The sequence below is a fragment of the Fukomys damarensis genome, unplaced genomic scaffold (genome assembly GCF_012274545.1).
Source record: "Fukomys damarensis isolate Sample0158 unplaced genomic scaffold, DMR_v1.0_HiC HiC_scaffold_28, whole genome shotgun sequence".
Lineage (NCBI taxonomy): Eukaryota > Metazoa > Chordata > Mammalia > Rodentia > Bathyergidae > Fukomys > Fukomys damarensis.
The window spans coordinates 34970440-34985465 of NW_022900940.1; the positions used below are offsets into that span (position 1 = coordinate 34970440).

Here is a 15026-nt window from a genome sequence, read left to right on the forward strand (position 1 = left end):
TTGTGACAGTATAATTGTAAGGATTAACTGTGTTTTAATTTTCTTTCTTTTGATGTCATTGTTCTTATATGTAGATTCTTCTTGTAGTAGTATACCTATTTATTGGATGACACTTGACATTACAGTTTTTATGGTTAGTAAAAATGAATTAAGCTTTCACAGTTTTACCAATGAGTGATATTTAATATTGAATGACAAGTATTAAGACAAATGCTCTTATATATAATTTACTTGGCATTGTAAATGCATTTGTCTTGTTAGAAACAGACCCCCTGTTGTCAAATGAAATATTCTGGAAAGGTTTGGAGTAAATAAATAATAAAACTACTTTGATATACAATCTAACAATATTAAATATTAAGACTTGGAAATGATGGATTTTAGCACTTAGTTAACCTATTTAAAGTCTGATATAACCCTCTGCCATTAAAGATGGATAGAGTTTAGAAACAACTTTATTCTTTCTTTTTATTTTCCTCGTTTCCTTCCATATAACTAAGTTTAGAGAGATCATCTTTGTTTCCAGCCATTGAAACTTAGCTGACAGCACTTATAAAAAGTTTTTTTGCCAACTTTATAATGTTAAATTATGTTATATCTTAATTAAGAAAATTGGGCCTGGGATTTAGCTCAGTGGCATTGTACCTGCTTCACAAGTGCCAGATCCTGAGTTCAATCCCCGGTACCCCCCCCCACAAAAAAAGAAGCAGCAGCAGAAAAAATAAAATAGAACTTCTATGAAAGATGCTTGCTTTAATAGTTATGTCATATTTCAGGTCAAATACTTATAGTAAATATATACTACCTGCAACATATACTATTTCTTCCTTTCTATTATAGGAGAAGTCTTGTGTTAAGTAATACTGTTGTGTCATTTGCGTGTTTGATTTTTTATGTTTACCATTAATCAAGAATTTAAATGAAGAAGTATGGTTATATGATTTTTTCTTGATGTGTGTTTTATGAATGGCACAATTTTGAATTCTAACTCTGTACCTGTTAAAACAATGAAGCTCAAATACGTAGAACTTTCTATTCAGAGGATATAAATTATTTTTTTCTGTAGGTTCTGTTATAATTCTATTTTAAAAGAAAAAATTAATCTATTAGTACTAATAATTTGAAAATGTTACTGAGACTGCGTGTTTACATAAAAATATTATTTTGAAATGTTTTGAATGTTCTTTAAAGCTATTTTGTAAACATTAGTGCTAAATTCTTACCTTTGTGTTAATCATTGCCAAAAATCTTTCAGAAAAATCATATCTAAAAATTTAATATTGTGAGAAACAGACTTGTGAAACTAGTGCAGCTCTTGAAAATTAGCTTTAGAAAACTGGGAATTTCAGCCTAATTTATCAACTCCTGTGAACTAGGATAGCAAAACCATATGATAAAACTAGTTTTATGAGTTTTTCTAAATTTTGAATTCTGGAGAGGCAGAAAAAATGGTATTTATAATGGGCATAGGAAAGAAAGCCCCTTTCCCATTATACTTTCTTCAGAAAGTATATTGCTTTTAATGAAAAAGAGAACACGATCATTATTTAAAATAATTATTTGGATACCATTTTTGTGAAGGAATCTAGAGATAACTAGGCATCACTGAAGAGAAATAAAACCTATTAATTACGGATTTAAGGAGTCATTTACTAAAAGGCATACTTTTGGTCTTGATGCATTTTTCTGTATAGAAACTACCAGATTAATGAATATCAAGTATAGAAATTGAAATTTATAATGCAAATTTAAGATGTACTAGACCATTGTAAGTTTCAAAATGTTAATGTAGCATTGACTTCTACAGTGGTTAAGAATCTGAAACTGCAAAAACTACTATAAATTTTTCATTTTGAATTTTCATTTAATATTTTAGTCTATAGCTAAGGAAATTATTCTTAATGACTAAAATATAGACAAATTTATGTAAAGACTTGATTATTAAGAAATGGTATTACATTTAAAAGCAACATTTCATTGTGATTTTTATAAAGTATTCACAATGATAATACCTGACACACTAGTATTTTTTATAGTTTAAAAAGGTAAAATACTGCTGCCTGCCTTGCATGCGCAAGGTCCCAAGTTCAATCTCCATATCAAAAACAAAAGCTCAAATAATATTTAAAACAAAGCAACCCCCCCAAAGTACCAACTTTTTAATAAGTTACTTTTGAGTTGTTATTCTTTAAATCATAATTACTATTAGACTAATGATATCATCTACATGTTTTCTTCAACAGATTGGTTGAAAATAACTCATTACTGGTCAGCATTTTCTCTTTGCTTAATTATAGGAGCATTTCATTGACTTAGTTTCTATATATAATCAAATAAGAGATAGTAGCTGTCTGATTGTATGGTATGATTGGGGATGTTTTGTTTTATTTTATTTTTTCCATTAATTTTATTGGTGTGTTTAAAGCGCACAATACAGTTACATTTATCATTGGGATCTTGTAACTTTACATGATATATCTTGGTTCTTGTTTTTCTCCCCATGCCCCTACCCACCCTTCACCCCCTTCACCCTTTAGTGATGTTTATTTTGTATTCTGGTTATTGGCTATTACCATAATCTTGCCAAATTCTGAAGAATTAAAGCTGCTTTCACTGAATGAGTCACTTCTTGAGCATGTTTTTCTAAGTAGCCAAAAAGATCTCAAGTATTTTTTAAATGAATATAGGAACATCATGTAGAATATCTTATTTTAGTTATATAAACTCGTTTTAATTTTTCCTTTTCATTTTTGTTGTTGTTGTTGAGATAGGTTCTCAGTATATTACCTAGGCTGATCTTGAACTCCTGGGCTCAAGTGATACATTCTCTTGCTTTTCAGCCTCCCAAATAGCTGGGACTGTAGGCACATACCACCACACTTGGAGTAATACTCCTTTTTAATAAAGAATTTGATAATAGCTTTATCAGTTGTCTATTTTTCAGGAAGTTCAGCATTCTAAAACCTTTTATTTCCTTATTTTAAGTATATGAAGGCTGTAACAGTGGAAGTAGAATACATGTGCATTTTTTTTTTTTTTTTTTTTTTTGGTACTAAGGATAGAAGTTGGGACCTTGGCAGGCGGCGGCACCACTGAACTAAATCCCCTTAATGGAAGTAGGATATAAAAATAAGTAATTAAGGTTATGAGATTACAACTATCCAGCAGTTAATTTGAAATAGGTATTTTTAAAATTTTTTAAAGTATTTTAAGCATATAGCAATGTATGTTAAATAGTAGTGTTAATTTAAATAGTTGCTTTTGGACCAGTTACAATTTTGAAATATGATTAAATCTATTCCAGGCCGTATTTACTAATTTGTATTATTTGCCAACACAAGTTCAGAATATTTCAACCAAAATTGTGGACTACTAATTTATCTTGAAAAAATTAAAATGTTCCAACAATTTAGGTTTTCAGGAAATGACCGGGCACTCAGAGATGGAGAGATCAAAAGATTTTATTATACTGGTAGGCCCTGATGAGATAAACTCTCCAGAATCTGAGTGCCAAGCTAAAATTATGCTGTTCCTTTTACACAGAAACTATAGAAGCACCACAAAAGCAGTTACTCAAGTAGTGACATGTTGTAACTTAACACAGCTGAGTGTCTTTGGTCCAGTGAGGAGAAACAGGTTTTCTTAGAAACAGGATATAGCAAAACCATTGTCATTGGGAACAGTTTTCAGGAAACAAATCCCAAAATCCCAGCTGTCCCAGGGAGGGAAAAGATTGAAGGGAAAGTGACAGCATTGTTATGATCTTTAGTGTTTAATATTTAAATTCAAGTTTTACCTTCCTCTTCTAAAGTTAGAGGGTTTTGTTTATCTACAGATGGGCAGAGAACATTGTGGCTAAGAAGTGGAAGCATTATCCATTTGGGGAGCTTCAAGGTGAGGCGGCTGGATAGACTTAACTTTCAGGCAAGCAGTGAAAGCTGATAAAAACAAAAGAGGGGCTAGATTATTGTCTTTATTAAAAGCAGAAAAAATGGTACTTTGATTTTTCACAGACCTCATCATCTTATACTCTGTGTTTTATACTTTATTTGTTTGTGTCATTGACTTTTTGAGTCCTGTGCACTGTAGGAGAAAGAACGTGAGCTCTTAAAGACTCAGTATACTTAAAGTTTGGCTTTAATGCTTACAATTGTGTGACTCTAAACTGTTTAAAATAGATGACTTTCATGTATTTTCATAAATGAAAATAAAGATAATGAAGATACATCATTAGCTTGTAGGAAGGATGAAATGAGGGTCACGAAGCATTCAGAGTGTTTTGGGGTATATATTCATTTTTGTAAGTGTTAACTTTATTAATGCTTCTTGTTTGACCTCATTAAGTATGTGAATTTGATTTATTTGAAGAAGAGTTTCTCTTCATTAATTTATACAACAGAATTTAGCAGATTCTCTATTAGGCTACAACTGATGATCTATATTTTTCTATCCTTTTCTAGATTATATTCTGTAGAGTTACTTTATATATGCTTATTGATTTGTTCACATAAACAAATGATGGCAATTATTTTAGATTTATGGATTCAGGATTTTCTGGATTTAGAAATTCTTGTTTAATGTACACAGTAACTTTTCTCTTTTTCCTTGTTCTCTGCTTCTGTTCCTTTAGCCAAGTCCCAAGGGGATAGAACTTGTTGATATGATATCTGCATGTGATTGTGGGTAGGTGAGAGGGTTGGCAGGTTATGAAGAAAATCAGAAAATATTTATTAGCATTTTATAAGGTGAGCATTTTAGAGGAAAGTGAATGGGATAGAGGAGCATTTTGTACTAGGGATCAAACTCGGGTCCTTGAGCTTGCGAGGCATGCACCAGAACCTCTGAGCTAAATCCCCGGCCCTTAGAGGAACATTTTGAATAGGTAAACATTACCAAGGATATGTGTTTAATGGGCATCTCTGAAACTTTTTTCCATAAAAGAAGATCATATCCTATAAAATTAGGTGCTAATTTTCTTTGAGCTTGGTTTTTCCATTTATTTTTCTGAAGTTCTTATCCCTCATATGGCTTCTCAGACTTTGAAATTTAACAGTTTGTATTATATTATTTTGAATGTTAAAAGATAAACCTGGCTCAATATGTGTATTCACTTTCCATTACTGTGAAAAAAATACCTACAACAATCATCTTAGAGGACAAAGGATTTATTTTGGCTTGTGCTTTCAGAGGCTTTGGTCCATGGTTGGTTTGTTTCGTGGTCAGTTGCCTCTATTGTATCTGAGGCTCTGATAAACCAGAAAATCATGGCAGGGAGTGTATGTTGGAAAATAGTTGCTTACTCTTTGTTAGCCAGGAAGCAGAAAAAGACAAAGGGATGAGGTTCCTGTACTCTTCAAGGTCCCACCCCTGGTGATACAAATTCATTCCAATTTTGCTCAATATTCTGAAGTTTCCCACTTCCTCAAAAGTGCCATCAGCACACATCTTTTGGGAGGCATTTACCATAAAATTTTATAGCAGTTAGGATACCTTGGAAATTCAAAATAATTTATTTTTTAAACTGTTTAGAATAAGAATAGTTGGAATAAAAATTGAGGGGGAAAACCTTCAAATAATAAAATATAGGCTGTAATTTATATAATTTTGTCTTTGCAAGCATAACACCAGAGGGCAAAACCATAATGGAGATGTAGGTATATTTTTGTGCACAAAAATGAAAAGTTACTTACGTCACAAAAATGTCATATGACTTAAAGACAGACACACTTGGGAAGAATATACATATCATATGACAAAGGCAAATGAATAATAACTTCATTCACAAAAGACAAATAAATACCAGAGAAACATAAGTGTTTAGTAATCTGAGCAAGTATCAAGCAAACAATATAAAATTTGACTATCACATAGGTTTATAAAGAGAAAATATCCATTGTTAACACAAACTCTGAAAATGAATTGTTTTATTATATACAAATTTTTCTGGAGCACAATTTGATGAAACATTACAAAATCTTATTTTTTCTGTAGGTGTTTTAGTCTAGCAACTGCAAACCACACTTGTGGGAATTTGTCTTAGGGAAATATCATAGATATGACACAGAGATACTTACTCTGAGACTGTTTTTGGTATTTACCAATTAAAAATTGGGTACATACATTGTGATTCTAATTGTTTCTAATTCTAATTGTTTACCAATTAAAAATTGGGTACATACATTGTGATATATAATGGAATGCCAGGGATCCATTACAAATGATAATATGGACACATTTTTCTTGTGCTGGGTAAGAAAATATTCATGAAAATTTAAAGTAGATTATTAAAGATTTCTGTATTTTTGGAAGTTTATAATTATAAATGTATTAGATATTAAAGTGAAAGGTGCTATAAATGAGATAAATTTCTAACTTATAGTCCTGCTTTTTCTTTTTTCTTCCCCCTCTTTGGTACAGGGGATCAAACTTAGGATCTTGCATTTTTTAGGCAGGTGCAGTGCCACTGAGCTAAATCCCCAGCTCCTAGTTCTGCTTTTTATACAAAATTTCATTGAAACTGAATATGATTCATCATTTAAGTTAAGGCTATAAATTCTGTTCAGATTTTGAGAGAAATTGTTGATAAGGAAATTTTTGCCACCTCTTTTGCTGTTTCGCATAATCCTGCTAAGGTTTAGTAACATTCCCTGGAGCCGGGGGAAAAACCTTGTTAATGTCTGTTATGCTCATTTATTCATTTCAATCTTGTATTCCTAGTCATTGCAAGAAGAAAACGATAATGTAGTTAATATTTTTCTCTATTTTTTTTTTTTTTTTGTCTTCTAGGTAGTTACTTTTGGCGACACTGTCCAGTTCCCACAATGTATCATTCCTTATCTGAAACTAGACATCCTCTGCAGCCTGAGGAACAAGAAGTAGGCATTGATCCCTTGTCCACTTACTCACATAAGTCTGGAGGTAAGTTTTGTGTGTAAGTGCTGTCTGCCAGTGCTAGGCAGTCCAGCAGGGTAACTTGAATTAGCTCTGTCCACTTTATGTTCTGTGAAAATGAACAGGGCAATTTTAAGAACACTTCCCGAATATATGTAGAGCACTCTTGACCCTACCGAATACCAGAAAAAGTCAACTAGCAACTGACCAACTGTTTAATATACTATTATTCATTAAAAAGTCATAAACTAAACAATAGCTTTGGAATGTTGAAATGCAAAGTGACCTTTGTCAAATATCTTTTTAAAAAATACTAAACTTGGGCCACAGATTTAGCTCAGTGGTGGCACCAAGTCCTGAGTTTGATCCCTGGTTTAAAAAAAAAAAAAAAAAAAGACTCCTAAACTTTTCCTTTGATTTTTGTAGGGATTTTCTTCCCAGAAACAAATTGAGATTATTCCAGGATAAAAGACTTACCTGAAGCTCCTATTTCTTTTTTTGTTTAATTTTGTAAATAACTGAAATTTGTGTCCTAACAAATTGAGGTTATTCCATGTTTAATGACTTACCTAAATCTTTATTTCTTTTCTTTTTTGATGTAAATAATTGATATTTACATTATGTTGACAGATATCTGATGTGTATATATCAGAATCATTATTATTTTCTCAGTACTCAATGATAGTAATAACATACTTAATTGGAATGTGTTTGTGAGCATTTTTGAAACTTTAGCTTTATTGTTGTGGTTTATTAAATATTTGATAATGTGCATTTCTTAAGTGATTTTAATATTTTACTCATGAAATACTAAAATAGGATTGTGATACTATTTTAAAACTTTATAATTTAGTCCACATAATTCATGTGTTTTATGCCTCAAATAAAATCACTGTTATATCTATACTGATGCCATTAAGTATTTCAAGAATTAAAAAAAAAATTGAACAGGCTGGGTGGGGAATTTAGCTCATTGGTGCTGCTGTTTGCCTCCCAAGCACAAGGTCTTAAGTTCAGTCTCAGGTGTGGGGGGGGCACGTATAACAACAATAATAATTGAGTCTTTGAGTGGCTATTTCTTTAGAACATAAGGTTATTGTGGAATGTTTGCTTCTTCTGCATTTTTAGTACCTTCTACATCATGAAAATGACATTGATGTTTTTGATTTTTTGTGTGTGTTTTTTTGGTACCAGGATCAAACTCAGAACCTTGTTACCTGCAAGGCAGGTGTGCTACTGAGCTCAGTCTCTGGCCCAATATTGATGTTTTTAATGAAATAAAATTTTTCCTATATTTATTTTGTGATTTTTTAAAAATGTTTTTATATGTAAGACTCAAGACTGCTTTTAAAGACTTTCATGATATAAAAATTAATTGACCATTTCATTTTCAGTATTGTCTCAGTGGTAAGCATGAAACCTTTCCAAGTGATGTTTTCTCTTAAATGCAATACTTATAGAAAACACTCAAAATTAAATCTGATAAATTATTGTGAGTTTTAAGAGTGAATGTGTATTTGTGATAAAAGTATATAATTTCAACATTTTCATACTATTTCTGATTTATATGCTCATTGGAGGACACATTTTTTGTTGTTTGCTAAGGGAGTATTTCTCTTTGGTCTATATCATTAAATATTAGGTTTTTTTTTAAACCTGGTTAAAAAACATTTTAAATTAATTTTAGCCTTTATTATTTGCAGGAATAAGTAGTTACCTTTACTGAAAAAGACTTTCGTTTATATCTTAGCCTAACATTTCTATGAAATACTAAGTTATTAGGATTGAATTGATGTTTAAAAGTGCCATTAATTCATTTACCCCAAATGTTCATTAACAATGTAAATGTATGCTGATGCTCTATGAGACAAGGAAGTGACTAATGACTCTTCCAACTAACAACACTTAAAATGAATAGAAACTTTAGATAGCTAATCTTGAAGTAATCAAGACCCTCATTCAGCTTGGCATCTCTGTATGCTCTAAAACAGCTGTCAACTGTTAAAAATATATACAAAACACACATACTCACGCACATGCGCGCGCGCGCGCACACACACACATGCAGAAAGAAAGATATGTAAATATCTTGCTCTTCAAAGCTATAAAGGTTGCTAATGAAAGTAGGTTTTGTGCATTGTATATGTAAATATTTTATATCAAATGTCTATTTTATCTTAGATTTCCTTTTTTCCCCACAAAACCCTGTATTGCATTTTAATGGGGTTGTCATATTCACCTGAAGAATCATCGTCTTTCTAGTATGTTTGTTTAATTTATTTCTTCATCGGGTTTCTTCAAGTATTTTGAAGACTTACACATTTCTGCTGCATCTTTCGAGAATTTATGACTACAGATGACTCATTTTCTAAATTAAATATGAGACTTAGATCAGTACTTGGACTGTGTAGAAATCATGTGCAATTTAAAAAATTTTGCTGTGTATTCCATTACTTAAGGTAATTTTAATTTCTCAAATCTCTTTTAATGTTCATTAAAAATCAGTACTGTTAAATGATTCTGAGATTATCTGAAAGGATTAGTAAAAAACAATAAGCGTGGGAGAGAAAGTATATCATTTACTATTTTCATACTTGAAGAAAAGTAAGGGTAGAAAAAACTATTGAGATATGTGCAAAATCTTTCTTATAAATTAAAATTTTTAATATCTTGAAATTCATTTTCAAATATGAGAACAGCATAGACAATCTGACATTTTCTCTGTGCACTACTAAGTTTGGTCATATAGATATAAATCACCACCTGAAATTACAAATTCTTTCACCAAAGAATAATAATTGGCAGATACCTGTAATTCAGCTGAAAACCAAAACAAAACCAGAATATATTTTTTAGACTTCATGTTATTTTTGTTATTAGCATGTAACATTTAATGATCAATTAAATGAAAAAGTAATTTTACTTTTAACTGAAAATAACAATATCAAGTTATAAGGAAATATTTTGACTGTGTTTTTGTGAGTTTATGGAATATTGTTTATGATGAAAGAACATTGTTGTCTATTCAATCTCTTTTGGGAATAGCATTTGTTGTACGTTACTGTTAGCAGAAGGGTTAACAGAAGAGACCAGAGACCCATCTTGTTCAGGAAAGGGCCTGTTCTTCCAAGGAAAAAAATCCAAAGGCAGACACGCTAAGGGGTGTGTAAGATCACCAGGAGAAATTTATTAGAACAGAATGGACTCCGCAATTACTGAAAATCAGAGTTTTTTCTCAGGGCAGCAAGATGGTTTGCTTTATATGTGCTTGTAAGATATGGGATAAAAGTTGTAGTGATCCATCAGTTGATTTTTAAAGGAAGAGGATTTGTCAAAATGCTAAACAGCACAAGGGTCTTGGTTGACATCTTGAATCAGTCAGTTGTAGATATCTTGTCTTTGTCTCTGGGGATTCTGTCTATATTCTTGGTTGTCCACTCTTGCAAAGCTTTCCTTTTTCACAGTGACCTTAGTCCTTAAGTGCAAAATGGCCTGTAAATGTAAAACTTGACAGACAGGTTGCTCAAGAGGGCTTGGCCACCACCTTGTTAGGTTACCAAAATTTTTAGCCTGAATTTATATGCCACAGTACTCACCTTTATACTTACTGTATTTTCAGTTTATTATTATGTAATATATCTTTGCCTTTTTATATAAGATCTATTTAAGAGCCTTCTTTCAGTTTTTATGTACAGGTATTTAGAATCCTGACAATTAAATTTTTGCTTCCTAGAAGTTTGTTTTTGTCTCAGTTTTTTTCCTTACTTTCTACTACATAGTCCTGTCATGGTTTTAGAACTAAAAGGTCGTGCCTTGACTTTATTGATAAAGAAATTAGTAATAATTAAAATAATTCACTAAAGTTGATAGAATAAAATGATGCTGTTCTATTAGTGTTTTTTTCTCCATATAGATGTAGGTTTAGATTTAAGTAAACGATAAATTTATTCTGCCGAAGCTATTCAGATAGCCGCCCAAACTAGTATAGAAAGTTGTTTGGGGTACTTTAAATTACCGCCCTAACCTAATTAGCTGGAGTCATTTTTCCAAGAAAGAAAATCTTTTCACTTTCTGCCTTAGCTTATAATTATTTAGTGGTTTACCACCTCACTAATAATAAAATAAGCTCTTGACTGTGATGTGCCTGGCTGTCTTCTTGCCTCTCTGGCCTTGTTCAGATGTGTTAAACCAGGTCTAGTCTCTGGGTCGCCCCACGTACCACTGTTCTCTGACATTGTTCTTCATTCCTTTATAGTATACCTATGTTAATCTGTTGTCTTATTATCTCTTGTCTCATATAATCTTTATGATACTAGAAGCCGTTTGTATACCTACTATCTGGTATATATACACCACAAAACTGGTCAGATGAATGAACTGAGCTTTTCCAGTTTGGGAACCTCCACTTATATTCACCAGTAATTATTTAATACTATCTTTTCTCCATCTACCTTTCTGCTTCCTGTCATGTTTTGTGAAATCTGTTTTATTGTCCCTAATTATTCTACTACTTGAACTTTTTTCTTCCTTTAGGATGTAGGAAGCCAGTGTACTCACTCTGACTCCCTTTGGACTGTAACTGCTCTTTTTCTGAATTTCCTTTTAAAAGTCACTTCCATTTTTCCCATTAATTGTAACCTATGCCAGAATTTCCACCAGGACATTATATATATATATATATGTACACACACACACACACACATACACACACACACACAGACCCACACACATACACATACATACATACACACACATATATATATACATACATATATATATATGTGTATGTATGTATGTATGTTATACCCTAGTCAGTCCACAATATTAATAACTTTGCAGGGGGAACACTAACAAATAATTTCTAAGCATTTAATTAATGATCATGATTTGGGAGCTTAGAATATGTATATTATACTTCTACATAGAATGTCAGTTTTATCTGCATAGCTCTTAATGAAAAATTTTTGAGGCTACCATTCTAATTCCTGATCTCTATGGCATATTTATGTGATACAAAGCAAATACAATTTTTTGCATATGAAATTCCAAAGAGTGACCCAACCTATAAGTGATGGCACGCACACACACACACACACACACACACACACACACACACACCCCTTCTTTTACTGATACTGATCGCAGGGAGTTTGAGCTATATTCCCAGCCCTTTTTATTTTGAGGCATGGTATAACTAAATTGTCAAGACTGGTCTTGAGCTTATACTCCTCCTGCCTTAGCCACCTGAGTAGCTGGGATTACAATGTACACCACCACGAGTGGCTCATCACAACTCATTTTTAAATATACAACACTTCTAAAGTTTGTTGTCATTCAATAAATATTTGAGTGGTTTTTTTTTTGAGTGCTTTCTTTGTACTAGACATTGTTCTGAGTGCTGGACATAAAATACTGAAGAATATAAACATAGTTGTGAGTACCCTGTTGTTAGTGGCTAGCTGACATGATTTGTGGATGCCGGCAGAGGAAAGTAAATGGCCAGTTAAGATATAGAACGGTGCTTTCCAAGAGGAGTTAGCAGTATAATTGCATAGTGCATTGGTGTGAAATCCAGCTTAAACTTGGAATAGTAATAGATTAAAGAAGGTGGTATATCTTTCTAAGCTACAATCTCAACAGTAAGTTGCTGTTAGCCAAAGTAAAGAGTATGTGCTATGTACCTGCCCTCTATTAAACAGAAGGAGTTTTAGTATGGTTAAAGACTAGAATTGAAGAGAAGTAGCCAGAAATTAGACTGAACCGTGAAACCACTTAGTATATAGAACAATTGACAGTTAACTAAAGAAATATAACGTTCAGATTTTCATTTATAAATACTCCTGTTGCTATAGTAAGGTGAACACAGTGGTGAGGCAAGACTGCAAGCTGAATAATTGGTTAAGAAGTTATAATAGTATTCCACGAAATAAGAGTGAACTTCTCTGGAAAGAAGCAGCACAAATAGAAACTATAGAAACATTTGAGAAGTATTTAGCAAGCAGAATTGACAGTACACCATTTGATATTTGACCAGATTTGGGGCGTTGATGGAGGGGAGGAGTTTGAAGTAACATCTAGTTTTCTGAGCTGACCAGTCAGTCTATGATAATTATTGTATTGTGATGTGGAGAGCTGTGGTACAGGAGAGACAGGCAGAGCGGAGTTCAGTTTGAGATGTGATTTAGAAATGCCTAATGGAATTCAAAGGAAGACAGCTTGAAAATTTTGATATATAAATCTACAACTTAGTGTTAGGATTGGACTGGAGATAAAAGACTTGTTAGCTGAGCTATGGTAGCAAAACAATGGAAATAGTGGTAATAACTTCATAACAGTGTGTAGTATAAAGAACAGGACCAAAGAACAATATCTAAGTAAAGCCACTTAAAGGTCTAGCAGCAGATGTCCTTTTGCAAGTGAAAAAAGAGTGTTTAAAGAAGAAGGAAAACTAGGAGAGTCTGGAGTCTTAGAAGCCAGCATTTCAGGGAAGATTAAGCAAAACTGTCAGAGACTCACTGAAAGTTAAGAAAATGGAAGAGTCTGATGTATAAAATCAAATCATGGAGCTGGGGATTTAGCTCAGTGGTTCCGCCACCTTCCTTGCGAAGCACAGGGTCCCAAGGTTGATCCCCGGTACCAAAACAAAAGTCAAATCTTAAGACTATTGTGTCCACTATTCTGTCCTATATACTGATTATGTGCTGTACGCTCAACTGGCATGATGAATAGAGAGAAAATGTATAGTAGTACTTAAAAAGTAAAAATCTGTGGAAGAAATGTTCTGGGGGTCTTGGAAGTCTGGAGTAGATATAGTTTAGAGGAAAAGGAGGGATTTGTAGACATGAAGATGTACATTAATTGTAGTGAAGTGACAGGAAGGCATTTGGGTGCAGTGATTTTTATCAATTTGATGGCAGAGTTAAATGAGATGTTACTGACATTTCAGTCTCTTTTGATGAGTTAGGATTACATTTGTCACTCAGAAAATAAAGAGATGGAACACTTGAAGATTTTAAGAGTGAAAAAGTTTATAATAAAGAAGAAATAATGTTCAACAGCATGTTTATAGGTGGGGACTTGTGATTATGTGTAACAGAATTCAGCAGCTGGGATTTAGCAACAAAAGCACAATAGGGCTTATATAACAAGCAGACCATAGGCAAGGAAGTTGATGGTTGAAGAATTAAACAGTAGATTAAAAGTAAAAGAAACTTTGCAATCATGAAATGGGATTATTAGAAGGCAGAGGTAGAAATTTTTATAAAGAATGGAGTCTAGGAACATGAACCACAGAATTGTGGTTATGGGAATTTTGCAAAGGATATAGGAAGAGTGAAGCTAGTTTTGCTTTAAGTTTCAGAGTGATAGGGATGGTGATGGTGATAGGAAGCTTTTCACATTGATTCTTAAGAACCTAAAATGTTGTTTATGTTATATTATATATACCTTCCTAATTAATAGAGGCTCACAATTTTTACAAAAATCGTAATAGATGGAAACTTCTATCACATCTTTTTATTTGTGTTTGATGCACTAATTTGATGAAAACTCATGTTTGGTAGTAACCAGTAAACCAGCTCAACACCATTCAGTTTATGTAATAACTTGGATCATTCTAATAAAGATTATAAAATATACGGAAGAGTGTGCCTGAGGAATTCTTAGATGCAGAAACATGGATTTTTAAAAGAAAATTTTTTTTAAACTGGGAATCGAACTCAGCTTCTTGCCCTTGTGAAGCAGGCGGCAGAACCACTGAGCCAAATCCCTGGCCCCGAAACAATTTTTAAAATGAAGTCCCTTTCAAAACAGATTTGTTCAAGTTAACAATAGGAAGAATGTGCTATCTTGGTTCCTTTGAATTAAACAGTTCAAAAGAAATGGGAAATGAGAGAATTCGGTTTGAAAGACCATGATTTGGAGATCTTCCAGACTTGTTTATTGAAAGTTTGGCAAATAAGAAAACCAAAGGAAAAGATGGAGAGAGCTGGGATTGATTTGTAGCAAATCCCCGTGATTAAAAATTGTAAAGATTAGGGCTGAGGATTTAGCTCAGTAGTTCCGCTGCCTGCCTTGCAAGCGCAAGGTCCCGAGTTTGATCCCCAGTACAAAAAAAAAAAAAAAAAAAAAAAAAA

General features: G+C 32.6%; 1 protein-coding gene across 17 annotated transcripts in view; it reads left to right on the forward strand.

Annotated features, from left to right (window-relative positions):
• Tbc1d5 (TBC1 domain family member 5) overlaps positions 1 to 15026 on the forward strand; it is a 552135-nt gene that overhangs the window by 204942 nt on the left and 332167 nt on the right. For 16 of the 17 annotated variants that reach the window (XR_004514672.1, XM_033757108.1, XM_033757102.1 and 13 more), the window contains one exon: positions 6787 to 6918. Coding sequence is in view for 16 of the 17 variants with exons in the window: in XM_033757102.1 (XP_033612993.1) it covers positions 6787 to 6918 (132 nt within the window). In the remaining variant the exon portion in view is untranslated. Of the gene's footprint in view, positions 1 to 3835; positions 3895 to 6786; positions 6919 to 15026 lie in introns of all 17 variants that reach the window. The other variant, XM_033757107.1, reaches the window with a different exon arrangement.